The sequence below is a fragment of the Oncorhynchus kisutch genome, linkage group LG4 (genome assembly GCF_002021735.2).
Source record: "Oncorhynchus kisutch isolate 150728-3 linkage group LG4, Okis_V2, whole genome shotgun sequence".
NCBI lineage: Eukaryota > Metazoa > Chordata > Actinopteri > Salmoniformes > Salmonidae > Oncorhynchus > Oncorhynchus kisutch.
The window spans coordinates 27,264,182-27,291,907 of record NC_034177.2 but is presented as its reverse complement, the minus strand read 5'-3'; the positions used below and the strand labels follow the sequence as shown (position 1 = coordinate 27,291,907).

The 27,726-nt window shown below is 45.0% G+C and overlaps 1 protein-coding gene across 4 annotated transcripts in view; it reads left to right on the top strand.

Annotated features, from left to right (window-relative positions):
• LOC109889323 (breast cancer anti-estrogen resistance protein 1-like) overlaps window positions 1-27,726 on the top strand; it is a 116,106-nt gene that overhangs the window by 39,223 nt on the left and 49,157 nt on the right. For 2 of the 4 annotated variants that reach the window (XM_020480680.2, XM_020480679.2), the window contains exon 1: window positions 16,655-17,013. The exons of the other annotated variants lie outside the window; for them this stretch is intronic. In XM_020480680.2, the coding sequence (XP_020336269.2) occupies window positions 17,002-17,013 (12 nt within the window). In that variant the 5' untranslated portion in view covers window positions 16,655-17,001. Of the gene's footprint in view, window positions 1-16,654; window positions 17,014-27,726 lie in introns of those variants that run through there. 4 annotated transcript variants of the gene reach the window in all.

The following is a 27,726-nucleotide window of genomic DNA, read 5'->3' as shown; positions in this document are numbered from 1 at the left end:
CACACTCGAAGCATCGTTACCCATCGCTCCACAAAAGCCGCGGCCCTTGCAGCGCAAGGGGAATAACTACTCCAGATCTAAAAGCGAGAGACGTTTGAAACAGTATTAGTGCACACCCAGCTAACTAGCTAGCCATTTCACATTGGTTACACCAGCCATTAGGCTGATAGGCTTGAAGTCATAAACAGCGCTGTGCTTGCGAAGAGCTGCTGGCAAAATGCACGAAAGTGCTGTTTGAATGAATGCTTAGGAGCCTGCTGCTGCCTACCATCGCTCAGTCAGACTGCTATATCAAATCATAGACTTAATTATAACATAATAACACACAGAAATACGAGCCTTTGGTCATTAATATAGTCGAATCCAGAAACTATCATTTCGATAACAAAACGTTTATTCTTTCAGTGAAATACGGAACCGTTCGGTATTTTATCTAATAGGTGGCATCCCTAAGTCTAAATATCCTTGTTACATTGTACAACCTTCAATTTTATGTCATAATTACGTAAAATTCTGGCAAATTAGTTCGCAATGAGCCAGGCGGCCCAAAATGTTGCATATACCCTGACTCTGCGTGCAATGAACGCAAGAGAAGTGACACAATTTCACCTGGTTAATATTGCCTGCTAACCTAAAATATGCAGGTTTAAAAATATATACTTCTGTGTATTGATGTTTATGGTTAGGTACAGTCGTACAATGATTGTGTTTTTTTCCCGCAAATGCGCTTTTGTTAAATCATCCCCCAGCGTTGCATCGATTATATGCAACGCAGGACATGCTAGATAAACTAGTAATATCGTCAACCATATGTAGTTAACTAGTGATTATGATTGATTGATTGTTTGTTTTTTATAAGATAAGTTTAATGCTAGCTAGCAACTTACCTTGACTTCTACTGCATTCGCGTAACAGGCAGGCTCCTCGTGGAGAGCAATGAGAGTCAGGTGGTTAGAGCGTTGGACTAGTTAACCGTAGGGTTGCATGATTGAATCCCAGAGCTGACAAGGTCAAAATCTGTCGTTCTGCCCCTGAACGAGGCAGTTAATAAGAATGTGTTCTTAACTGACTTGCCTACTTAAATAAAGATGAAATAAAGGTGTACATTTAAAAAACTGCATCCAAAAATACCTCATTGATACCTAATTAATCGGCCATTCCGATAAATTGGTCGACCTCTAGTGGCAAGACCTGAAAATTGTTGTCTAGCAATGATCAACAACCAATTTGACAGAGCTTGAAGAATTTTGAAAAACATAATGGGCAAATGTTGCGCTATCCAGGTGTGGAAAGCTCTTAGCATTAAGCTCTGCCAAAGGTGCTTCTACAAAGTATTGACTCAGGGATGTGAATACTTATGTACATTATATGTTTCTGTATTTCATTTTCAATACATTTGCAAAAAATACTAAAAACATGTTTTCTCTTTGTCATTATTGGGTTTTGTATGTAGATTGGTGAGAAAAACAATCCATTTAATCCGTTATGAATTCAGGCTGTAACACAACAAAAAGGGGTATGATTACTTTTTAAAGGCACTGTAGGTGTTTTCTGCCACATGCCCTGATGGCAGTATGATTAGTGGAGCTAGCTGTGTATTTGTAGGTGTGATGAGTCAGTTCTGTTGGGTCCAGTGAGACAGCCCATACTGTGTGCTGTGTAGGGAGGATGAGGAATGAGCAGTGGGTTAGAGGACAGAAACCATGTATAATCATAACGCGTGTTGTGTGTGACCTGTACTGATGGATCGCCACAGAAGAATGCGAAGCGCCACATCGAGTGTGTTATCAGCTGAACTGGACAAGACCGGTCTGTCTGAAAGGCTCCTTCAGGGCTAGTAGCCATAGTAACCTCTCTCTCTGACCCTGAGGCCTGTGTCAGCATAAGTAGTAGTGGGTGTGTGTGTGTGTGTGTGTGTGGAAGCGGAAGGAAAGTGTGTGTTGTGCACTCATGCTTGCTAAAGGAGGTTTATTGAGTGCGTTAATAAGCAGAACAGATTGGGGAAGTATGGGGAATGCACTTGGCAGCCTGGCATAGATCTGGTTTACACTTAGTTGGAGACAATTACACAGAGCGGTAATGTAGTAGTATGGTGTTGAGATCCAGTGGTTCTCCGCTGGTCCTATTAAGTGTTAATGCCCTTCCACGAGAGATGATTCTTCCTACCTCAACTCCTTCACCACCCCTCCTTCCCCTCCGGTCCCCTACCTCTCCCCTTCTTGCTCCCCTCACTCACCCCCTCCAGGTCCCCTGGTGACATTTCCTGCCCTCTCTTCTGACACAGAGGCTGTGTACAAGGTGACACATTGATGAATAATGTCTGCCCAGGGCCTGTAATGACATCAGCAGGGCTGTGGGGCTTTGCAGGGGGAGGCAGTTACCTGCATGGGCCATTTGATAGGCTGATATAGGCTATGATCGCTTTGGGTCATTTGATAGGCTGATATAGGCTGTGATCTCTTTGCGGTGCCTGTCCCCGGGACTTACATGGGAGATGGGCTGGCTGTGTGTGGGGGCGTAATGATGCCTAAGTGAAGCACTGACTGGTATTATTCCTCAGACAGTTCATACACTCCTTTGTGTTGTTTGGCTAAAGCATGAACACCTAAACCATTACCAGATATCTGCCATTACCAGATGTGACCAGATATCTGCCATTACCAGATATCTAACATTACCAGATATGACCAGATATCTGACATTACCAGATATTACCAGATATTACCAGATATCTGACATTACCAGATATTACCAGATATCTGCCATTACCAGATATTACCAGATATCTGACATTACCAGATATTACCAGATATCTGACATTACCAGATATTACCAGATATCTGACATTACCAGATATTACCAGATATCTGACATTACCAGATATTACCAGATATCTGACATTACCAGATATCTGCCTGCTCATTTAGTTTGTACCCACTTAAATACATATACATAAATACATCACCTGTCTAGGTCACTATGTAACGTTAGCCAAAGCTTTCTGACCATGACATTAATACTTTTTGGCAGTTGTTCTGTAAACCTGGAAAATGTCTATATTTAAGTTGTGTCTGTGTTGGTTCAAAGGGCCTCACTGCTTTGAAGTAATGAAAGAGAGAGAGAAAACAGATCGGAGGTGGCTAGGCCAGCTGTCAAGTACAGGTTGTTTCATCAGCCCCTTATCTCCCAGTGCTCTACCAGGGACCTCACCTCCCCCACAGACTGGTCGGTAGAGGTTAAGAAGACATTTTACATTGTAGTCATTTAGCAGACATTCTTATTTAGAGCCACTTACAGGAGCAGTTAGGGTTAAGTGCCTTGCTCAAGGGCACATCGGACGATTTTTCACCTAGTCCACACACACACACACACACACACACACACACACACACACACACACACACACACACACACACACACACAGGGACAGAGACAGACACACACGCACGCACGCATGCATGCACACACACACACACACACACACACACACACGCACGCACGCACACACACACAGAGACGGACACACAGAGATTCTGCAGCATCACCAAACAGAATTAGCATTAAATGAAGATGGGGATGTTGTTGTTGAGTGACCGCTCTTCTTATTATTCATGTGTCATCTCATCACTTCCCTCCTCCCCAGGTGTTCTGTAAAATGTGTGTCTGTCTGCAGGGGACACCAGTGGAGGTAGGTACAGTACTGCATGGTGTGGACAGTACTGCCTCCAGATGGCTTTATCAATCCACAAACAGCATGGCTCCACTGAGCCTTGAACCTGGTATAGAAAAGGGCTTAGACCAGGTATAATTAAGAAATAAAGGATGTTCTCCAGCACGACGCAACGCGGAGTGCCTGGATATAGCCCTTAGCCGTGGTATATTGGTCATATACCACAAACCCCAGAGGTGCCTTATTGCTATTATAAACTGGTTACCAACGTAATTAGAGCAGTAAAAATACATGTTTTGTCATACCCGTTGTATACAGTCTGATATACCATGGCTGTCAGCCAATCTGCATTCAGGGCTCGAACCACCCAGTTTATAACACATGACTAACCAGCAAGAAGATTATCTTGAGAGTGGTGCCGTGCGCTGTGCATGTATGATGGTTCTCTACTGTTTGTGAACGCATGTATGTTTACAGTGGTTAGTAAGTGTGTCCCTGCCTTCTGCCATCCACTGACCTGGTGCCTTTCCTTTAGCTGAAACTGTGTGAAGCGCTGCTACTATTCCTCTCTGTGTTTCTTCCCTTCTGCATCCTCTCCATTCTTCTTATCACTCCCTCTATCTTTTACTCAATCTCCCCTACTATCTATTCATCACTTGCCTATCTCCTCCCTTCCCCCTCTCCTTGTTCTAATCCTCCCTTTTCCCACTCTCCTCTCTCTCCTCTCTCTGAGCCATGCTGGGTTGTGTGGCAGTGCTGTGCGTCCCGTCAGCTCTCTAATGGCGGCTCCCACTGTGCAGGTCTCTATCTCAGCCATGGCCTCTAAACGAAGCTCCAATTGCCAGCTCATCAGCCAGGGCGTTCTTCATTCCTTAAGCAGATCTGATCCAGGGCAATAAAGCACTGCTAATGTCTTCCGACGCTGACTCCAAGCGGCTGTGCAAATCACAATGGGATGGGATTATAGCACCATTAAGAGAGGGAGGGTACAACACAACAGTGACACTGCACAGGTGTGGCTTTGTGTTCTGCTATCTATCAGCCTGCAATGTGAATGTCCCTCAGGCCTTCTTGTCTCTGTCATCATCTCTCTGCTCATACTCACTGAACTCAATGGTGATGAGCTGTAGTACTACCATCTCTACAGTTTAGTACAGGCTTTCACGTGTGTTTTATAGCAATGTCTCTGACTGCGTTGGCTGTGACTCCACCACACAGAGATAATGTGGTGGTTGTGACTCCACCACACAGAGATAATGTGGTGGTTGTGACTCCACCACACAGAGATAATGCATTGGTTGTGACTCCACCACACAGAGATAATGTGGTGGTTGTGACTCCACCGCACAGAGATAATGCGGTGGTTGTGACTCCACCACACAGAGATAATGCGGTGGTTGTGACTCCACCACACAGAGAAAATGCGGTGGTTGTGACTCAACCACACAGAGATAATGCATTGGCTGTGACTCCACCAAATCAAATGTAATTGAATTTGTCACATACACATGGTTAGCAGATGTTAATGCAAGTGTAGCGAAATGCTTGTGGTTCTAGTTCCGACAATGCAGTAATAACCAACGAGTAATCTAACCTAACAATTCCACAACTACTACCTTATACTCACAAGTGTAAAGGGATAAAGAATATGTACATAAAGATATATGAATGAGTGATGGTACAGAACGGCATAGGCAAGATGCAGTAGATGGTATCGAGTACACTATATACATATGAGATGAGGAATGTAGGGTATGTAAACAAAGTGGCATTGTTTAAAGTGGCTAGTGATACATGAAGATGCAGTAGATGATATAGAGTACAGTATATACTTATACATGCGTTGGTTGTGACTCCATCACACAGAGATAATGCGTTGGCTGTGACTCCACCACACAGAGATAATGCGTAGGCTGCGACTCCACCACACAGAGATAATGCGTAGGCGTGACTCCATCACACAGAGATAATGCGTAGATTGTGACTCCACCACACAGAGATAATGCGTAGGCGTGACTCCATCACACAGAGATAATGCGTGTGATGAACCACCTGCTGCTGACTAAAAGCAAAGCCTGCAAACTGTCTGAAGAATTCCAGTGCCCCCCTGTGTTTTTCCTCTTGGAACTGGAACACAACCTAGTAATCATATTTGTCATTTCTTATGTACTACATTTACAGTAATTTAGTAAACACTCTTATCCCGAGCGATTTACAGAGGCAATTAGGATTAAGTGCTTTGCTCAAGGGCACATCAACCGATTTTTCATCTTGTCAGGTCGGGGATTCGAACCACCGACCTTTCGGTAACAGGCCCAGCGCTCGGCCACCTGCTGCCGCTATGTATGATGGCATTCCTATTCCAGGGGTGAGAGACAATAAGATGGATGTGCATGGTGTCTTTAGAGGGTGACATCAAGGCATGGAAAATAGTTGGTTCCAGTGAAGTGGTGCCGTTGGCAGTGTGGCCATTACAGGATGCCTACTGTATGTGTTCACCAGCAGTGTGGCCATTACAGGATGCCTACTGTATGTGTTCACCAGCAGTGTGGCCATTACAGTATGCCTACTGTATGTGTTCACCAGCAGTGTGGCCATTACAGGATGCCTACTGTATGTGTTCACCAGCAGTGTGGCCATTACAGTATGCCTACTGTATGTGTTCAACAGCAGTGTGGCCATTACAGGATGCCTACCGTATGTGTTCACCAGCAGTGTGGCCATTACAGGATGCCTACTGTATGTGTTCACCAGCAGTGTGGCCATTACAGTATGCCTACTGTATGTGTTCACCAGCAGTGTGGCCATTACAGTATGCCTACTGTATGTGTTCACCAGCAGTGTGGCCATTACAGGATGCCTACTGTATGTGTTCACCAGCAGTGTGGCCATTACAGTATGCCTACTGTATGTGTTCAACAGCAGTGTGGCCATTACAGGATGCCTACCGTATGTGTTCACCAGCAGTGTGGCCATTACAGGATGCCTACCGTATGTGTTCACCAGCAGTGTGGCCATTACAGGATGCCTACCGTATGTGTTCACCAGCAGTGTGGCCATTACAGGATGCCTACCGTATGTGTTCACCAGCAGTGTGGCCATTACAGGATGCCTACTGTATGTGTTCACCAGCAGTGTGGCCATTACAGGATGCCTACTGTATGTGTTCACCAGCAGTGTGGCCATTACAGGATGCCTACTGTATGTGTTCACCAGCAGTGTGGCCATTACAGGATGCCTACTGTATGTGTTCACCAGCAGTGTGGCCATTACAGGATGCCTACTGTATGTGTTCACCAGCAGTGTGGCCATTACAGGATGCCTACTGTATGTGTTCACCAGCAGTGTGGCCATTACAGGATGCCTACTGTATGTGTTCACCAGCAGTGTGGCCATTACAGGATGCCTACTGTATGTGTTCACCAGCAGTGTGGCCATTACAGGATGCCTACCGTATGTGTTCACCAGCAGTGTGGCCATTACAGGATGCCTACCGTATGTGTTCACCAGCAGTGTGGCCATTACAGGATGCCTACCGTATGTGTTCACCAGCAGTGTGGCCATTACAGGATGCCTACCGTATGTGTTCACCAGCAGTGTGGCCATTACAGGATGCCTACTGTATGTGTTCACCAGCAGTGTGGCCATTACAGGATGCCTACTGTATGTGTTCACCAGCAGTGTGGCCATTACAGGATGCCTACTGTATGTGTTCACCAGCAGTGTGGCCATTACAGGATGCCTACTGTATGTGTTCACCAGCAGTGTGGCCATTACAGGATGCCTACCGTATGTGTTCACCAGCAGTGTGGCCATTACAGGATGCCTACCGTATGTGTTCACCAGCAGTGTGGCCATTACAGGATGCCTACCGTATGTGTTCACCAGCAGTGTGGCCATTACAGGATGCCTACCGTATGTGTTCACCAGCAGTGTGGCCATTACAGGATGCCTACCGTATGTGTTCATCAGCAGTGTGGCCATTACAGGATGCCTACCGTATGTGTTCACCAGCAGTGTGGCCATTACAGGATGCCTACCGTATGTGTTCACCAGCAGTGTGGCCATTACAGGATGCCTACTGTATGTGTTCACCTGCAGTGTGGCCATTACAGGATGCCTACTGTATGTGTTCACCAGCTGTGTGGCCATTACAGGATGCCTACCGTATGTGTTCACCAGCAGTGTGGCCATTACAGGATGCCTACTGTATGTGTTCACCATCAGTGTGGCCATTACAGGATGCCTACTGTATGTGTTCACCAGCAGTGTGGCCATTACAGGATGCCTACCGTATGTGTTCATCAGCAGTGTGGCCATTACAGGATGCCTACCGTATGTGTTCACCAGCAGTGTGGCCATTACAGGATGCCTACCGTATGTGTTCACCAGGAGTGTGGCCATTACAGGATGCCTACTGTATGTGTTCACCTGCAGTGTGGCCATTACAGGATGCCTACTGTATGTGTTCACCAGCAGTGTGGCCATTACAGGATGCCTACCGTATGTGTTCACCAGCAGTGTGGCCATTACAGGATGCCTACTGTATGTGTTCACCAGCAGTGTGGCCATTACAGGATGCCTACTGTATGTGTTCACCAGCAGTGTGGCCATTATAGGATGCCTACCGTATGTGTTCACCAGCAGTGTGGCCATTACAGGATGCCTACCGTATGTGTTCACCAGCAGTGTGGCCATTACAGGATGCCTACTGTATGTGTTCACCAGCAGTGTGGCCATTACAGGATGCCTACTGTATGTGTTCACCAGCAGTGTGGCCATTACAGGATGCCTACTGTATGTGTTCACCAGCAGTGTGGCCATTACAGGATGCCTACTGTATGTGTTCACCAGCAGTGTGGCCATTACAGGATGCCTACCGTATGTGTTCACCAGCAGTGTGGCCATTACAGGATGCCTACTGTATGTGTTCACCAGCAGTGTGGCCATTACAGGATGCCTACCGTATGTGTTCACCAGCAGTGTGGCCATTACAGGATGCCTACCGTATGTGTTCACCAGCAGTGTGGCCATTACAGGATGCCTACCGTATGTGTTCACCAGCAGTGTGGCCATTACAGGATGCCTACTGTATGTGTTCACCAGCAGTGTGGCCATTACAGGATGCCTACCGTATGTGTTCACCAGCAGTGTGGCCATTACAGGATGCCTACCGTATGTGTTCACCAGCAGTGTGGCCATTACAGGATGCCTACCGTATGTGTTCACCAGCAGTGTGGCCATTACAGGATGCCTACCGTATGTGTTCATCAGCAGTGTGGCCATTACAGGATGCCTACCGTATGTGTTCACCAGCAGTGTGGCCATTACAGGATGCCTACCGTATGTGTTCACCAGGAGTGTGGCCATTACAGGATGCCTACTGTATGTGTTCACCTGCAGTGTGGCCATTACAGGATGCCTACTGTATGTGTTCACCAGCAGTGTGGCCATTACAGGATGCCTACCGTATGTGTTCACCAGCAGTGTGGCCATTACAGGATGCCTACTGTATGTGTTCACCAGCAGTGTGGCCATTACAGGATGCCTACTGTATGTGTTCACCAGCAGTGTGGCCATTATAGGATGCCTACTGTATGTGTTCACCAGCAGTGTGGCCATTACAGGATGCCTACTGTATGTGTTCACCAGCAGTGTGGCCATTACAGGATGCCTACTGTATGTGTTCACCAGCAGTGTGGCCATTACAGGATGCCTACTGTATGTGTTCACCAGCAGTGTGGCCATTACAGGATGCCTACTGTATGTGTTCACCAGCAGTGTGAATAGTGTAACTCGTTCCTTACGATTCATCATTAGGTCGTAGGTCCCTCTCGCCTCCATGCTCTCCAAGCACGGCCTGTCTTTCAGTTTGACTGGCACAAGCGCCTTTTCACTTAATCCCAGGAAGACAGGCTGAGTGTGCGAGTCTGTGAGTGAGTGTGTGGAGCAGGGAACTGGTGTTTAAGTGTCTCAGTGGTGTTAGCGACACAACAGGCATCAGAGAGCTGTGCTGATACTGATCTGCTCGTTAGACACCATTATTCCCCATGCAGCTCTGACACACACCTCCTCCTCCTCTGTCACACAGCTTAGTGGAGCGCACCAATCACAACGCCAGATCTGACTGATTGACCCCTGACCTCAACCATGTGGTGATGCCATAGACAAGGAGGGATAGTCAGTGGGGTAGGTGGTCAGATAATTTGTTAAAACAGTGGGGCATAGGACGGGACCCTAAGTCCCTCCACCTCTTCTTTCTCAATCACACACATTCCAGGGCGTGATGAAAGGGTGTCATGTTTCACTGGGCTGTAGTGGAGCCAGCAACCCCAGAGGCTGTGGGCCTCACAGGGGTAATGGTTGTCCCACTGGAGGATAGCTGTGAGGTGAACACACCTGACCTTACAGCGCTTTGCCCCTGTAGAATAAACACAGACTGGACAGAGACATGGAGAACACAGGTCCCTTCTCTCACTTCACAAGATCACTAACATGTCTGAGAGAGGCCAATAGTGGCAAGGAATATATAAGACTGGTTGACACCATGTACTTATTTGGTCGAAGGCTCTCCAATTACATACACTGAGTATACCAAACATTAGGAACACCTTCCTAATATTGAGTTGCACCCACTTTTCCCTCAGAACAGCCTCAATTCATCAGGGCATGAACTCTACAAGGTGCCAAAAGCATTCCACAGGGATTCTGGCCCATCTTGACTCTAATTGGCTGGATGTGCTTTGGGTGGTGGACCATTCTTGATACACACAGGAAACTGTTGAGTGTGAAAACCCCAGCAGCGTAACAGTTCTTGACACATACCAGTGCGCCTGGCACCTACTACCATACCCTGTTCAAAGGCACTTCAATCTTTTGTCTTGCCCATTCACCATCTGAATGGCACACATACACAATGTCTCAAGGCTCAAAAATTGTTATTTACCTGTCTCCTCCCCTTCTTTTACACTAATTGAAGTGGATTTAACAAGTGACATCAATAAGGGATCATAGCTTTCACCTGGATTCACCTGGTCAGTCCGTGTCATGAAAAGAGCAGGTGTTCTTAATGTTTTGTACACTCAGTGTAGATCTCTGTGGTCATTCTGCAAGGACATTGGGACATGATTATGGTATGCTGGTCTTATGTTTGCAGTATAAACAAATGCAAATGTTATGATGGCAACTGATTCCATGGTACCTTGAGTTCTGTCATCTCCTAGGGGACAGTAGTGCTCTTTTACCCCCAGAGCCATATACAGTAGAGTACTTCTATATCTCTATCTGCTCAACCCTGCTATGTGTTGACTAGTTCGTTAACAGCTCTGACCTGTATGTTATTCTCCTCCAATGAATAGTTTTCTGGCTGATACATTGTTTTTTATAATGGTTCCAAGGAGCGGAGAGCTCTTTTGAATTATGCGGGAGCAAGAAAGCTGATTGGAGTGCGGTGCATAGCTACAGAACTCATTATAGCTCTGTGAACCCTGACCCACACTGTTCATGTATTCCTCATTAGCTGTCAACTGTTGTCATGGCTTCACCAAGGCTAGGAACATTTGTGTGGCACTTGGACACGGGTTAGGTGTTGTTCCTGTGTTGAAATGAATACTTTAACGTTTGAACAAGTGTATTTATATTCCATATTTCTCTCTAGAGGCTTGCCTGGTCCATGATTCCCACCCACAAGGGAGGCTGTATGGTGGTAATATTATGGTAGCCTAGTTGACAGTTACAAATGGCTGAGCTGACTAATCAGATTAAATTAGGCTGTAGTCACACTTTAGTGAGAATTGTAATGAGATTACATTAGATGGCAGCTCCTGATGGCCTGTCATGGCTGACTCCGTTGCTCTCACCTCAACACCTCTCTGGGGCTGCCTGTGATTCTCTGTATACAGGGCTACAGCCTGGATCCAGTTCACACCCAAACACACATCATTCAGATGGAGCAGGTGAAAGGCATCTACACAGAAGCAGCTCTGCCTATGAACGGAGGGATTATTACAATTATGTGGAGGAGCATTGCTGAAATCCTTCACATCCTTCTATGTTATCAGTAATGTCCATGAAGGCATCTGCTCCAAAGAATGGTTGAGTTGTATTGTTCAAGCTATAGATTAGGAACATTGAAAAAATTGCTCATAGTGATGAACATCAATATAAGGGATATATTTCAAGTATATTTTAATTGTGTAATGCCTATTTTGGCGTGTTTAGTGACCATCTAGCTCCATTGTTTTGTTGTGACTCAGTCCTGCCATTGTGTCCATAGGAAAAGGTCCCCTTCCTGGAAATGATGGTTGGAAACCCCAAAGTTATGGGGTTAATGTTAGAGTCACATTCCTACATTCCAACCAGGGGGAAGGAACACTGGGTTTTGATTTGTCACTGTGTGTGTTTTATGTCTATGTAAGTAAATATGTGTTTCTGTATGTCTTGAAAGAGAGAGAGAGTGTGTGTGTGTGTGTGTGTGTGTGTGTGTGTGTGTGTGTGTGTGTGTGTGTGTGTGTGTGTGTGTGTGTGTGTGTGTGTGTGTGACAGAGTGTGGGTGTGTGACAGAGTGTGGGTGTGTGATGATGGAATGAGAGAACAGCATTCTGGCTGGCACCCTGGTGTCTCTGCGACATCATAGTGAGAGTAGTAATGTCATTTGTCAGTGTGTGTGTTTATGCAAGGAGCCCAGAGACTGATTGCAAATTTCACTAGTGGATTACTCCTCAGTGGAAGAGCTGTGGGCCAAACCAATGGCAGACACCCAACCATAATAGAGATTAAAATGAAAAAGCAAATCAGGAGAATCTAATTAAGTTGGCTGTGGAAGGATTGTGTTTATATTTAGGGGGGCCGTTTGGGGCCTATAGGAGGTCCTTTGCATGCAGAACATCTCAGCGTGTGTTTCAGTGAGGAAGACATTCCTCCCTAAACACAGAGTTCCTCGTTTAGCCTGGAAATACAATTAGCCTCCCATTCTGCACACACAGAGATAATGCCATTTTACTTCCTGACACATTAATGCTAATCTTTTTTTTATTGCAGCGAAAGAGAGGGAAATTTGCCCTGTGCTGCAGAGCGCTAATACTGAGGAACAGGCAGCGTTGTGGAGCAAGCTTTGATTTAAAATCATCTCAGAGTATTAACAAGCTTTGCTGATAAGAAAACAAATAAAAATGAAATATAAAATCAGAGTAAACAAATGCAATTATCTATGGAAATGATTGTTGAAGCTGTTCAGATGAATCCTATTACTCGGTGGGGGGGGGGGGGGATTTGTAAACACTTACAGTGATTATTGTTCCCCTATAGGGTTATGTTTTTATTTTATTCTGTGTATCTCAGATATCTGCGCCTTATCCTCTATCAGACGAATGGTGGGGGGGGGGGGGGGGGGGGTAAACCCTCCCTGCAAACTGGCAGTCTGGAAAATTGATCCAACATGTCAGAGCACACTGTCAGAATCTTTGATGCTGCATCCTGTAAGAGGACACAACTTTGTCTCCTGTGTGTGTGTGTGTGTGTGTGTGTGTGTGTGTGTGTGTGTGTGTGTGTGTGTGTGTGTGTGTGTGTGTGTGTGTGTGTGTGTGTGTGTGTGTGTGTGTGTGTGTGTGTGTGTGTGTGTGTGTGTGTGTGTGTGTGTGTGTGTGTGTGTGTGTGTGTGTGTGTGTGTCACTGTCCATCCAACGTGTGCGTGCAAGCTTGGTTGTGTTTTGTTGTGGATGAGTGTATCACTGTGTTGTTGGACGATTCCCCCTCTTCCATCATAAGACTTTGAAAAGCCTGTATGTGATCGACTGCACAGCAGGACTGACAACGTCACAACAAAAGAATCAGTCTTTCATTTTTCCCCTTCAAAGATGCGTGAATATTCATTTTGACCAGGGGAGCAGATGTCGTACACAACCATGTGCATTGTTTCACTCTCAGCCGCTATGAATGATGTCACAGTTGTGCGGCACGGGCCCATTCCCCACAGGACACCCTTTGTTATTATGCATAGTTTGGATACGAATGTGTGGATGATACAATTGATTGGAATCGAAATAAGTGACTTTCAATTATAACGGCTCGCCAGCCAGAGGCTTACAGCTGTGGTGTTGTTAATCAGTCCAAATGACAGCTTGAGGTTTAGTCCAACCATAATAATGATTCAATATCTATTTAAATCATGGAATACTAAACCCCAGATTGTCACGGGCTTTGACTGAAATTCACCAAATCTCACTGTAGAATGGGCTCATTAAATGCTAAACATCACACGCATGATTGAAGAAGTAATTTGCAAGGGGTTAATTAAGTAATTAGTGATCAGCGTGATTCGCTATTGTGAGTTGGTTTTGGCGAGATAGTGGAGGGAGGAGAGTTGGAGAGACCGTGTTCCTGCCCAGCGACAGCCCCAGTAGAAGGACTTCTGGGCTCCCATCAGAGAAACAGAAACAATCTCAATTCACTAGGAAACAGGATTTCCATATTCACATTTGGTGACCGACATCTCTTGTCCTCCTCAATAATAAATCTGGCCCCCCTCAGACAGAACAAAGGGAAGACATTGTTTTCAGGCATTTGTAAAATGTCTGTGTGACATAGGTTACGTGCTGGCCGGAGCAGGGGGCTCTAGGGCTGTGGCGGGTGAGGCTGGGCCTGGAGAGGTGCTCAATGTGTAGGTGTGAGGAATGCATGGGCAGCTGGACAGCCCTGGTCCGGACAACACCAGCACAATGGACCAGTGTTCTGCTGCACAGCACCGACAGAACCCACAGACCCCACAGACCCCACATGCAAGCCACGCAGACCCACTTGGACTGAAAGTGTTAGGGCACACAGATAGAACTCACCACAGAACAGTGACATGAATGTGTCTGAATTATGTGCTGAGGATGCAGCTGTCTACGCCTGTGATTATTCCTGGTAGTTGACTGTTGTATCTTCTTGTCTGTGATATTCAGCCACCACAGCAGTAGTCTATGGACAGGTCTATCTGTGTAGAATCATTGAATGCCTGTCGTATTGTCGTGCAGTATGTTGACAGTAGTTAAGCCTGTTACCCTGGGCCAGGGGATTGATTAGTGGGCCCTGGTGGGGGGGCTCATTAGCTGAGTAGTGAGAGGGGACGAAGGGAGGAGGGGCAAATTGAAATGGTGTCTGACTCTGATGTGATGGTCTAATCTGGTCTAGCCCTCTGTTTAATTGACAGCTGTGATCTCACCCAGGCTCTGATGAGAGAAACTGGGACTGTTGCACAGGTCCATGTAAAACTGTGAACTGCAGACGTGTGTGTGTGTGTGTGTGTGTGTGTGTGTGTGTGTGTGTGTGTGTGTGTGTGTGTGTGTGTGTGTGTGTGTGTGTGTGTGTGTGTGTTTGTGTGTGTGTGTGTGTGTGTGTGTGCTAGCGTATGTGTGTATTGAGCGCCAGAAATGAGTCTACTTCAGTGAAACTGTTCAATCACCATGGACACCTCAGGACCTCTGGCTTTTGAAAGGCAGATTTTATATCAAGATTAGAATGAACATTTCTTCGATCACATTCAATCGGGGGAATGTTTTTGATGTGACACCAGCCTACTCTTCAAGCCCCCTAATGCTGTTTTGCTCCCTCTTCTCGGTTTGTGTTCTGAGGCTTGACAGCCGTGCCTGCTACCTCAGTGATTTGACCTTTACCCCTGAGCAGTGGCCCACGGGAGGATGTCAGCTCAGTGTGAGAATAGCCCTGCTAGACTGTCACTTCACCTCTGTCTCCCACAGTCCTGCCAGCCTGCTTATTGGCCCAATAAGGACATTTCTGGTGCTTTCTGTGGTGTTTTTCTTCTCTGTGATCTATGATTGTAGGATGTGTTGTTGCCCTCTCTGCATTACACCACTTTGACTGTCTATGTAGGCTATGTTGTGGTCTACACAAAGCCCTCATGCTGTAAGGCCTATTATGACCTGGATAATGTGGCCCCTCCCCCTTCACACCACACAGCTCCCACCTTTCTGAAAAAACATTCTCACCTTCACATACCTCACTCATACCAATACTCTCTTCCGTGTACCTTTCTTACTCATAACATACCCACACTCTCTACATTTGAATCAGTGTATGCCACATGAAGGTGAGTCCTGTTTGAGAGTTTGACATATCTGTCTGGAGACGGAATGATTCCACTGGAAGACATTTGTGTTGATTTAGTTCTGGAATATTGATTAAGGAGTAGGGACTGCATTTGACCTCATGACCTCCTGACCTGCTCAATCTGAGTTAGATGATTAACTAAGTGTTGGATGTCATCCCTCATGTTTGCCCTGACAGTATTGTGAGATTTGCATTGTGAAACTAGTTATGCTATACCGTTATACAGTTATTGTGTTACAGTCTGATTTACCAAATAGATTTCTCAAAGGACAAGCCTTGCGCTGTGTTTGTTGAGTTAGGGTCTGCGTGGGCGACACTAACGTTTTAGTTCCACCCAGTTGATTTTTAGTTTCTTCTTATTCCCAGCAAATGAAATGTAAGCTGAGGGAACAATTAGAACTAGAGTACTGGGAATGGATTTGAACGTGTGTGCTGCACAATATACACGCTGCCCTCAAATGTGTTTAGACATACATTGCTGGAGCGATTCACCTTTAAGACCAGAGTGTATAATGTGCTCATGTATCTGAGCAACAATGCAAGACCAATGAGATGAATAAGAAATAAGAATCGTTTTTGGGAGGAGGGAAATGCCAAGTGAGTAGAATCTAAAAATCGAGATGAATTGATGAGATAGAAAAGAGTGAGCCAAGGTGGCTGGGGGAGGTATGTGTGTTCTGCTGCTGCTTGAACCTTAGAAAAACGGAGTTTCTGTGTCCCTCCAAGGTCTGAACACAGCACTAAACATTCCACACAGCCAGGGGGAGATGAGAAGGCAAGAGTCATTAACATAAAAAGAGGTCCTTCGACCAATCACAGACCGGGAGTGGGAATGTCGGGATGTGCAGGAACTGGTGGGTGTCAGGTTACTGAGCATTCTTCTCTCCCTCCACTGGCCAGAGAGAGGAAGTCGGAGAAAGAGCTAAGGACAGTCTCATTCTTGCCCTCTGAGATCACAGTGCCGGAGAATGTGTTAGAATCTGACCAAGTCTGTCTGCCTGGGAGCGAGACAACCGGGAACTTTAACTGGTGGCTAGACACAGGGCTTGTTTCCAGGACACAGGGCTTGTTTCCAGGACACAGGGCTTGTTTCCAGGACACAGGGCTTGTTTCCAGGACACAGGGCTTGTTTCCAGGACACAGGGCTTGTTTCCAGGGCTAAATCTCTGCCCTGTTGCTCTGGTCTGGAGTCTGTCGGACGGACTCGCACTATAGGGCTGAAAATGAACTATCTGGTGAGTGTTTAATGTGAATGTTTGTGGGTTTGCTGTTTTTGTTGCTGTGTGAACACTTTGGTTAGGACATGCTAAATGCCCAGCTGGGAAAGAGTAGAGAGGTGGATAAAAGAGAGGGAGGGCAGGACATTGAGGGACGAATAGGAAAAGAGTGGTGAGAACTTTAGTGAAAATGTAAAAAACCTTACCTTTTGTTGGTACTCAGCACGGTTTACTTTGTGTGCTGCGGTTTTTAGATAGAAATGTGAACTTCTAATGCTACATAATGCTACATACCAGTTCCTGAAGAAAGCTTAGTGTCCTGTCCTGTATGCCTTGTAAAGGCCCCTCTCTTCTGAAAGGGGAGAATTGGAGGGCTTAAGACACTTAGAAGAACAGGCTTTGGAACAGCCAGACAGGAGAGAGAGCCATGGAGATCCGCTGCTCAGCTGACTCAGGAGAAAGTTGAAAGATTAAGGTTTTGAGGAGAGAAAATAGTCCTGCTGCTGGAGTCTAGGCACTACCGTTCCTTACTATTGTTTGAAAGTGTTGGCATTCTGTCAGCTTGTAGTGCTGTAATTACACAGGGGTTTGGTATTTGGTTGACAGGACCATACTGTATTTCCATCTGAGAGGCTTATGCTCTTTAGCAGCACTGGGGCCGACCCCCTGGAGAGGGCTGGTATAGTCCCACTGTTTGTCCTCTGGTCTGGGCATTCACACACACATTAGAAAGCTTTAACACAATGGACAAACACCACTGACATCACCACATATGTATTTAGATGAGGGTAGCTTTTCCTGTAGCTATCTAAAATGAACTGTATTTGATTGGTGGGTATGTAGATTGAAGGTTTAGGCTACATTTTTATGAGAGATTTTTATTTCAAATCAAATGTTATTCCCAGACTGGCCTTGATAACCATGCCTTTAGAGAAAGACTCAACCTGACAATAACGTTAATAGTTTGCAACGTGCTAGCTATCAGCTTGCTATTTCAGAATGAGGGATTAATGAGACCCGGAAGTGATGCTAGTGTATAAATAGATGAAGTCGTTTCCCACCAATCAGTATTAGTGAGTGAGTGGGGGAGTTTGTGGTGGTCAAATGAGCAGAGGTTTACTCAAGCCTACAAAGAGCTCAGCTGAGTAACCCTCACCCATGTTGCCCAGGCCTGACTCACCTCTGACCGACTCACCGCCCCCTGCCTGGGCTCTGGGTGCTGACATGGAATTCCCCCAACCCCTGTCACCCCCTAGGAGGTCTGGCAGTGAAACTCCTCTCCTAGTCCGTTCCATCATTTCACTCAGAGGGATTACAGGTGTCACACAGTCACTGAGCGTAGTAATAACAGACACCAGGCTGTGACAGGCAAGGACTAGTGGGAAGGAAGGTTGATTCAGGTAGGGTCAGTCAGTCCACACAGGTGAAATTGTGCACAACCAAAAGTGAGTCATAGGGTTTCAGATATAGGTTAAAAACTAATGTAGAATACATATCGAACATATGAAGATGTGTTAGTGTCTCAAATACATGCAGTGCAGTGTGCTATCATGCAAATAAATTCAAGTTATTCCTTGTCTTAAATTTGTTATCGTGTAGGTGGCTGCTAAACATAATAATGTCCTGGTGTTTCTCAAAGAGCTTTAAGTCTAAGCAATGTTACAGAGAAAACTACGGACCTTGATTTGTGGCTGGCAGTCATGCTATGGGCCTAATCTCTTAAACACAATGCACCCAGTCCCTTCCCTAGCTAGCGTTGACGGGATCTCTCTCTCCTCCCAGTTTAGCTGCAAACAACTGGGCCCGGGGGCAAATGTTTTCTGTTGTAATCAAACCGTGGGTTCCCCAGGGCACCTGCTTTATGTGGTGGATAATTGTGCTTTACTAGAGGACTAAATCAAGTCAAATCAAACTTTATTTGCCACATGCGCTGAATACAACAAGTGGAGACTTTAGACTGAAATGCTTACTTACAAGCCCTTAACCAACAGAGCTGTTCAAGAAGAAATTATTTACCAAGTAGGCTAAAATAAAAAGTCATAATAAAAAGTAACACAATAAGAATAACAATAATGAGGCTAAAAACACGGGGCACCGGTACCGAGTCAGTGTGTGGAGGTACAGGCTAGTTGAGGTAATCTGTACATGTAGGTGGGGGTGAAGTGACTATGCATAGGTAACAAACAAACAGCGAGTAGCAGCAGTGTACAAGAGGGGCTGGGGGGGTAATGTAAATTGTCTGGTGGTGATTTTTCTGAATTGTTCAGCAGTCTAATGTTGAGGAGCCGAGACTTGGCACTCCGGTACCGCTTGCCGTACAGTAGCAGAGAAAAGTCTCTGGAGTCTCTGACAATTTTATGGGCTTTCCTCTGACACCGCCTATTATACTATTATATAGGTCCTTGATGGCAGGAAGCTTGGCCCCAGTGATGTACTGGGCTGTTCACACTACCCTCTGTAGCACCTTACGGTCAGATGCCGAGCAGTTGCCATACCAGGCGGTGATGCAACCGGTCAGGATGCTCTCGATGGTGCAGCTGTAGAACCTTTTGAGGATCAAGGGTAGAGGTCGACCGATTAAGATTTTTCAATGCCGATACTGATACCGATTATTGGAGGACCAAAAAAAGCCAATACAGATTAATCGGCCAATTTTATATATATATATATTTGCAATACTGACAATTACAACAGTACTGAATGAACAATGAACACTTTTTAATTTTAACTTAATATAATACATCAATAAAATCAATTTAGTCTCAAATAAATAATGAAACATGTTCAATTTGGTTTAAATAATGCAAAAGTGTTGGAGAAGAAGAAAGTAAAAGTGCAATATGTGCCATGTAAAAAAGCTAATGTTTAAGTTCCTTGCTCAGAACATGAGAACATATGAAAGCTGGTGGTTCCTTTTAACATGAGTCTTCAATATTCCCAGTAAGAAGTTTTAGGTCGTAGTTATTATAGGACTATTACTCTCTATACCATTTGTATTTCATATACCTTTGACTATTGGATGTTCTAATAGGCACTTTAGTATTGCCAGCCTAATCTCGGGAGTTGATAAGTCATAAACAGCGCTGTGCTTCAAGCATTGCGAAGAGCTGCTGGCAAACGCAGTAAAGTGCTGTTTGAATGAATGCTTACAAGCCTGCCACTGCCTACCACCGCTCAGTCAGACTGCTCTATCAAATCATAGACTTAATTATAATATAATAACACACAGATATACGATCCTTAGGTCATTAATATGGTCAAATCCGGAAACTAAACGTTTATTCTTTCAGTGAAATAAGGAACCGTTCCGTATTTTATCTAACGGCTGGCATCCATAAGTCTAAATATTGCTGTTACATTGCACAACCTTCAATGTTATGTGATAATTACGTAAAATTCAGGCAAATTAGTTTGCAATGAGACAGGCGGCCCAAACTGTTGTATATACCCTGACTCTACGTGCAATGAACGCAAGATAAGTGACACAATTTCCCTACTTTAATATTGCCTGCAAACATGATTTTCTTTTAGCTAAATATGCAGGTTTAAAAAAAATATATGTTGATTTTAAGAAAAGCATTGATGTTTATGGTTAGGTACATTCGTGCATCGATTGTGCTTTTTTCGCAAATGCTCTTTTGTTAAATCATCCCCCGTTTGGCGAAGTTGAGGAAGAAATGGTCTTCACACAGTTCGCAACGAGCCAGGCGGCCCAAACTGCTGCATATACCCTGACTCTGTTGCACAGAACGCAAGAGAAGTGACCCAATTTCCCAAGTTAAAAGAAATTCATGTTAGCAGGCAATATTAACTAAATATGCAGGTTTAAAAATATATACTTGTGTATAGATTTTAAGAAAGGCGTTGATGTTTATGGTTAGGTACCCATTGGTGCAACGACAGTGCTTTTTTCGCGAATGTGCTTGTTAAATCACCTGTTTGGCGAAGTAGGCTGGGATTCAATGATAAATTAACAGGCACCGCATCGATTATATGCAACGCAGGACAAGCTAGATAAGCTAGTAATATCATCAACCATGTGTAGTTAACTAGTGATTATGTTAAGATTGATTGTTTTTAATAAGATACGTTTAATGCTAATTAGCACCTTACCTTGGCTCCTTGCTGCACTCGCATAACAGGTAGTCAGCTTGCCACGCAGTCTCCTCTTGGAGTGCAATGTAATCGGCCATGATCGGTGTCCAAAAATGCCGATTACCAATTGTTATGAAAACTTGAAATCGGCCCTAATTAATCGCCCATTCCGATTAATCGGTTGACCTCTAATCTGGGGACCCATGCCAAGTCTTTTCAGCCTCCTGAGGGGGAAATGTTTTTGTCGTGCCCTCTTCACGACTGTCTTGTTATGTTTGGATCATGCTAGTTCGTTGGTGATGTGGCCACCAAGGAACTTGAAACTCTCAACCCGCTCCACTACAGCCCCGTCAATGTTAATGGGGGCCTGTTCAGCCCGACTTTTCCTGTAGTCCACGATCAGCTCCTTTGTCTTGCTCACATTGAGGGAGAGGTTGTTGTCCTGGCACCACACTGCCAGTTCTCTGACCTCCTCCTTATACGTTGTCTCATCATTGTCGGTGATCAGGCCTACCACTGTTGTGTCGTCAGCAAACTGAATGATGGTGTTGGAGTCGTGTTTAGCCACGCAGTCGTGGGTGAACGGGGAATACAGGAATAAGTACACACCCCCGAGAGGCCCCAGTGTTAAGGATCAGCGTGGCAGACGTGTTGTTGCATACGCTAACCATCTGGGGGCGGCCCATCAGGAAGTCCAAGATCCAGTTGCAGAGGGAGGTGTTTATTCCCAGAGTCCTTAGCTTAATGATGAGCTTTGTGGGCACTATGTTGTTGAACGTTGAGCTGTAGTCAATGAACAGCATTCCCACATAGGTGTTCCTTTTGTCCAGGTGGAAAAGGGCAGTGTGGAGTGCGATTGAGATTGCGTCATCTGTGGATCTGTTGGGGTGATATGCGAATTGGAGTGTGTTTAGGGTGTCCAGGAGGATGCTGTTGATGTGAGCCATGACCAGCCTTTCAAAGCACTTCATGGCTACCGACGTCAGTATTCATTTAGGCAGGTTACCTTCGCTTCCTTGGGCACAGGGACTATGGTGGTCTGCTTAAAACATGTAGGTATTACAGACTCGGTCAGGGAGAGGTTGAAAATGTCAGTGAACACACTTGACAGTTGGTCCCCGCATGCTTTGAGTACACATTCTGGTAATCCGTCTGTCCCAGCAGCTTTGTGAATGTTGACCTATTAAAGGTTTTGTTCACATTGGCTACCGAGAGCGTTATCACACAGTCATCCAGAACAGCTGGTGCTCTTGTGCATGCTTCGGTGTTGCTTTCCTCGAAGTGAGCATAAAAGGCCTTTAACTCGTCTGGTAGGCTCGCTTCACTGGGCAGCTCGCGTCTGGGTTTCCCTTTGTAGTCCATAATAGTTTTCAAGCCCTGCCACATCCGACGAGCGTCAGAGCGGGTGAAGTAGAATTCAATCTTAATCCTGTATTGACACTTTGCTTGTTTGATGGTTCGTATGAGGGCATAGTGGGATTTCTTATAAGCGTCGGGATTAGTTTCCCGCTCCTTGAAATGGCAGCTCTAGCCTTTAGCTCGATGCGGATGTTGCCTGTAATCCTTGGCTTTTGGTTAGGATATGTATGTACAGTCACTGTGGTGACGACATCATCGATGCACTTATTGATGAAGCCGATGACTGAGGTGGTGTATTCCTCAATGTCTTTTAAATTTTTATTTATTTATTTATTTTACCTTTATTTTACTAGGCAAGTCAGTTAAGAACAAATTCTTATTTTCAATGATGGCCTAGGAACAGTGGGTTAACTGCCTGTTCAGGGGCAGAACGACAGACTTGTACCTTGTCAGCTCGGGGATTCGAACTTGCAACCTTTCGGTTTCTAGTCCAACGCTCTAACCACTAGGCTACCCTGCCGCCCCTTTGGATGAATCCCGGATCATTTTCCAGTCTATTCTAGCAAAACAGTCCTGTAGTGTAGCTTCCACGTCATCTGACCACCAGTGAGTGAGTCACTGGTACTTCCTGCTTTCGTTTTTGTTTGTTAGCAGGAATCATGAGGATAGAATTATGGTCAGATTTGCCAAATGGAGGGTGGGGGAGAGCTTTGTATGCATCTCTGTGTGTGGAATAAAGGTGGTCTTGGATTTTTTTTCCCCTGCTTGCACATGTGACATGCTGGTAAAAATTTGGTCAAGCTGATTTATGTTTGCCTGCATTGAAGTCCCTGGCCACTAAGAGTGCCGCTTCTGGGTGAGCATTTTCTTCCTTGCTTATGGCCTTATAGAGTTGGTTGAGTGCGATCTTAGTGCCAGCATTGGTCTGTGGTGGTAAATAGATGGCTACGAATAATACAGTTGAGAACTCTCTTAGTAGATAGTGTGGATGACAGGTTATCATAAGGTACTACGATGTTACAGTTTTTAATGTCCAGTCGGTAGGATAATCTTAATGGTAGGTCATCAATTTTATTTTCCAACTATTGCACGTTAGCAAGAAGAATGGAAGGCATTGGGAGTTTACTCGCTCGCCTCCGGATTCTGGGAAGGATCCCTGATCTGCGTCCCCTTTTCCGGCGTCTTTTCTTCACACAAAAGGCTTGGATCTGGGCCTGTTCCAGTGAAAGCAGGATATCCTTCTCGTCAGACTCGTTAAAGGAAAAAGTTTCTTCCATTCCGCGCTGAGTAATCGCTTTTCTGATGTCCAGAAGTTATTTTCGGTCATTAGAGACGGTAGCAGCAACATTATGGACACAATAACTTAAAAACTTAACTAAATAGCACAATTGGTTGGGAGAATGTAAAACGTCAGCCATGTTCTTTGGCGCCATCTTTTCGAGGCAGAGACGGAGGGAGTTTAGATAAGAATTCTGTTGCGGAGCAGAACACCTAGCTAGTCCTACACCAGGCAAAATGGATTCTGCACAAAGAGCAGGATTTCAGCTCTGTCTGGTATGGTTCCAATTGCGCTGGGCTTTCTTCTCACATAGCCAATCACAAAGGTTGCTTTGATGCCCTTGGGGCAGTTAAACGGACCAGGGAATGTTGTTGTCAAAGCTAACAAAACTGAACACATATCCACTGATCTTTTATCTAAACATATAGACTGAGGTAGGTTTGTGAGACGCATGCAGATGGTCTAAAAACCTGTGGAGCTGTGCCACTTCTGCTTGATTGAGCTTTCAATGTCCATCCTGACTTATAGTACAGTAGGCCTATCCACATCTTTTCTGTGTATTTTGGTTCCCCTGAAATGTATCAGAGTGCTCCCTGAATTCCTGCATGGCCTTGTCTCTCACACCAAACCACTGAAATGTTTGGCTGAGGTCGCAATGATTTTTCATGCTCTGGAAAATCATTTTATCTCCACTGTATCCCCACTCAAGGCTGTAATTTTAGGATTTATTGTTGGTCATTGTGAGAATTCTATGCAAGATTTTACCATTGTGACTGCCTGTGCTTATGGATGAGAGGAGAAAGTGTTTCTGGTATGTAGATAGGAGAAATCAAGACTGTGATGAACTGGGTGTCCTTCCTTTCTCTGTGTGTGATTACAACAGAGTGGAACTGCTGTCTGGTTTGTGTGTAGTTCCACTACACTCTCACCAGTTAGCATGTCACTCAGTCTTGTGCAATGGGCGGAGTTCCAGCACTTTGTTGAAGCCTGTAGCTACAAGAATCAGAGATGTTTTCTTACTGTTGTTGAAACTTGACTTGACAGGGAGGAGAGGTTGAAGATCTTTGTGTGTTATTTATCTGTTATTTCCACCTTGAGATGATTCATAAGAGTGGCAGCCACGTTAGTATGCTTTAGTGTTAATGTGTATTTGTGTGAAAACATTTGTTTGACTTGGCCTCTGTACTGTAAGTGTGACTGATAAGATTTGAAAGTATAGTATGTTGATTGCCTCTTTATGAATGAGTCCTTAGATCTAGTATTCATTTCTACATTTCTACATTGGGTTTGTGTGTGTGTGTGTGTGTGTGTGTGTGTGTGTGTGTGTGTGTGTGTGTGTGTGTGTGTGTGTGTGTGTGTGTGTGTGTGTGTGTGTGTGTGTGTGTGTGTTTTGTAAAGCGTGTTGTAGAAGGGGTGTTGTGACACCTTTGGAATGTGAGTTAACTGGCGAGGTGCATGTAGAGGTTGTGGAATGTTCCGGTAAGTGGGCCGCTGAGAGCTGGAGCGAGTAGAAGACGGGCCTGGGCTCGCCCAGAGAATACCAAGGACATGGATCCTAAGGTGTTACATACCAATACATACACATTTACTGGAATAGCAACAAAACAGTCATGAATTTTTTTTTTCAGGCCTATTTTCTATGAGGAGAGAGTTGTGTGAACATGTTTGTTGTGCGCCCTATTCAATGAGATCTGTGACCTCACCGAATGTCATGTTAGTTTTGCTATTTCTGTTCTAGTATATTCCTGTTAAGTTTTGTCTTTCAGGATTCTGTTCCGTACATTTTGGCATTAGCCTGCGGTTAGCCCATCTGTGACTACTATGTCTTATTATTCACGTTATTTGTCTACAAATCGTCCCATATGGGCCTCTCGCTGGCCTTGTTATGAGGTAGCCCCTAAATGTTGCTCTCTACCTTGTTGAAAACCACTTTAATGGGCGATTCCACGCCAGCGGGAGTGGAAAATATTTTGGGTATCTCAGATTGTTCTGGCAATTTTCACATAGAAACTTCATTGGGAAGAAGGATATTTGAAATGCTTTTGGAATTTGTATAACAAACAATTGTTTTGAAAATCATGGTGAAATTGGCAATTTTAGGCCTCCTGTAAGACCCTGTGATCTGTGAACCGTACATGATACAGACAACGTCATGGTGTCATTATACTCCTTATAGTGTCCTCTAAAATATGGAGTATGTCTTGGATTTTACACATTTATTTATTCAACATCACAAATATTCATATTCATATCTCAAAACTACCCTTTTTGAATTAGTTAATTTTAAGACATATTGTTTGGAGCAATATGCTCTTCAAGTACATCAAATTTACAGTGGGCTCTCTGCTACTTCTGAAGCTGGCCCTCGCTACATATTTGTTGCCAGACCCACTGGCTCCAGGTCATCTATAAGTCTTTGCTAGGTAAAGCTCTGCCTTATCTCAGTAACAACACAACACCCGTAGTACGCGTTCCAGCAGGACTTATATCTCCCTGACTAACTTTAAACATCAGCTATCTGAGCAGCTAACCAATCTCTGCAGCTGTACACAGCCCATCTGTAAATAGCCCATCCAATCTATCTACCTCATCCCCATATTGTTTTTATTAAATTTTTTGCTCTTTTGCTCACCAGTATTTCTACTTGCACATCATCATCTGCACATCTATCACTTAATTTGCAAAATTGTAATTACTTCGCTACCATGGCCTATTTATTGCAGTACCTCCTTTCTTCGTTTGCACATGATTTTCAAAACAATTGTTTGTTATACAAATTACAAACATCCTTCTTCCCAATGAAGTTTCTATGTGAAAATTGCCAGAACAATCTGAGATACCAAAAATATTTTCCGCTCCCGCTCCCGCTGGCGTGGAATCGCCCAAATATCTCAGCAGCAGCACAGTGTGTCTGTGTGTGTCACAGCAGTGTCTGTCAGCTTATAAAGGCCAAAACTAGATCCCCATCGACTGACTCAGTCACATCTCTACATTCACTCACTATGGCCCTGTTTTTCTGGACGACGATAGACAGAGAGACTGACAGGGAGTATGTCTGATCCCTCTTCCTGTCAGTGAGAATGTCTTATACCACTGGCTTACACACAGGCCTTGCCAAGGCTTTGCTGTAATTGCAGTCTGTGTACTGCTGCTATGTTGCTGTGGGCATTTGAAGAGTCATGGGCTATGTGCTAGCATGCTACTTAGCCCCAGGGGAAGGCAGGGACTTCTCAGAAGTCTACCCTCAAACAGATAAACTAAAAGGTTACCTTTTGTAACCCAGGGGGGTGGTTTGGCTAGGCTCAGGTGGCTAATGTGATTTAAGCAGCAGAGACAGCCTTGTTTTGTCTGTGCTGTCCATCTGTTTTAAACGAATAAAAACTTTTGATGACTGAGGGGGTGTTTGTTTAACAGGGTGGGGGTTAGATGCGGGAGAAACAGCACAAAGGAGAAAGGGAAGAGTATTGTTTTCAAAGTATATGACTTATTGCTGTCATGCTTTGTGAGTTCAGGAGAGGGGGGGTCATAAAATGTTGTGTCTCTGTCCCCGAGGGCCCGTGTCCGTGGGACAAATACACAGTCGTGTACAAAACACACACACTCTCCTGTGACTTAACCAGTGTTTGTCCCACGTGGTCACGTAGAGGCAAAAGACAAAGGCCTCCCTACCCTCCCCTCTCTCTGTCTCTCTCTCTCTCTCTCTCTGTCTCTCTCTCTGTCTCTCTCTCTCTCTCTCTCTCTCTCTCTCTCTCTCTCTCTCTCTCTCTCTCTCTCTCTCTTTCTCACACTGCCTTCACTGAGCGTGCTACACCAGTTGCCATGTTACTTCCTGCTCAGTGGCTGTCTGAATGAACACTGCAGCCCTTTCCTCCCCTCTCCCATTGCTGTTAGGTGTGTATGTATAATCTCCCCTTTTGCCCGTGACACCTTTTAAATGCAAACCAATTAGCTTTTAGTTCCCTGGATGATGAAGACCCTTTTATTCTTCTCTCTCTCTC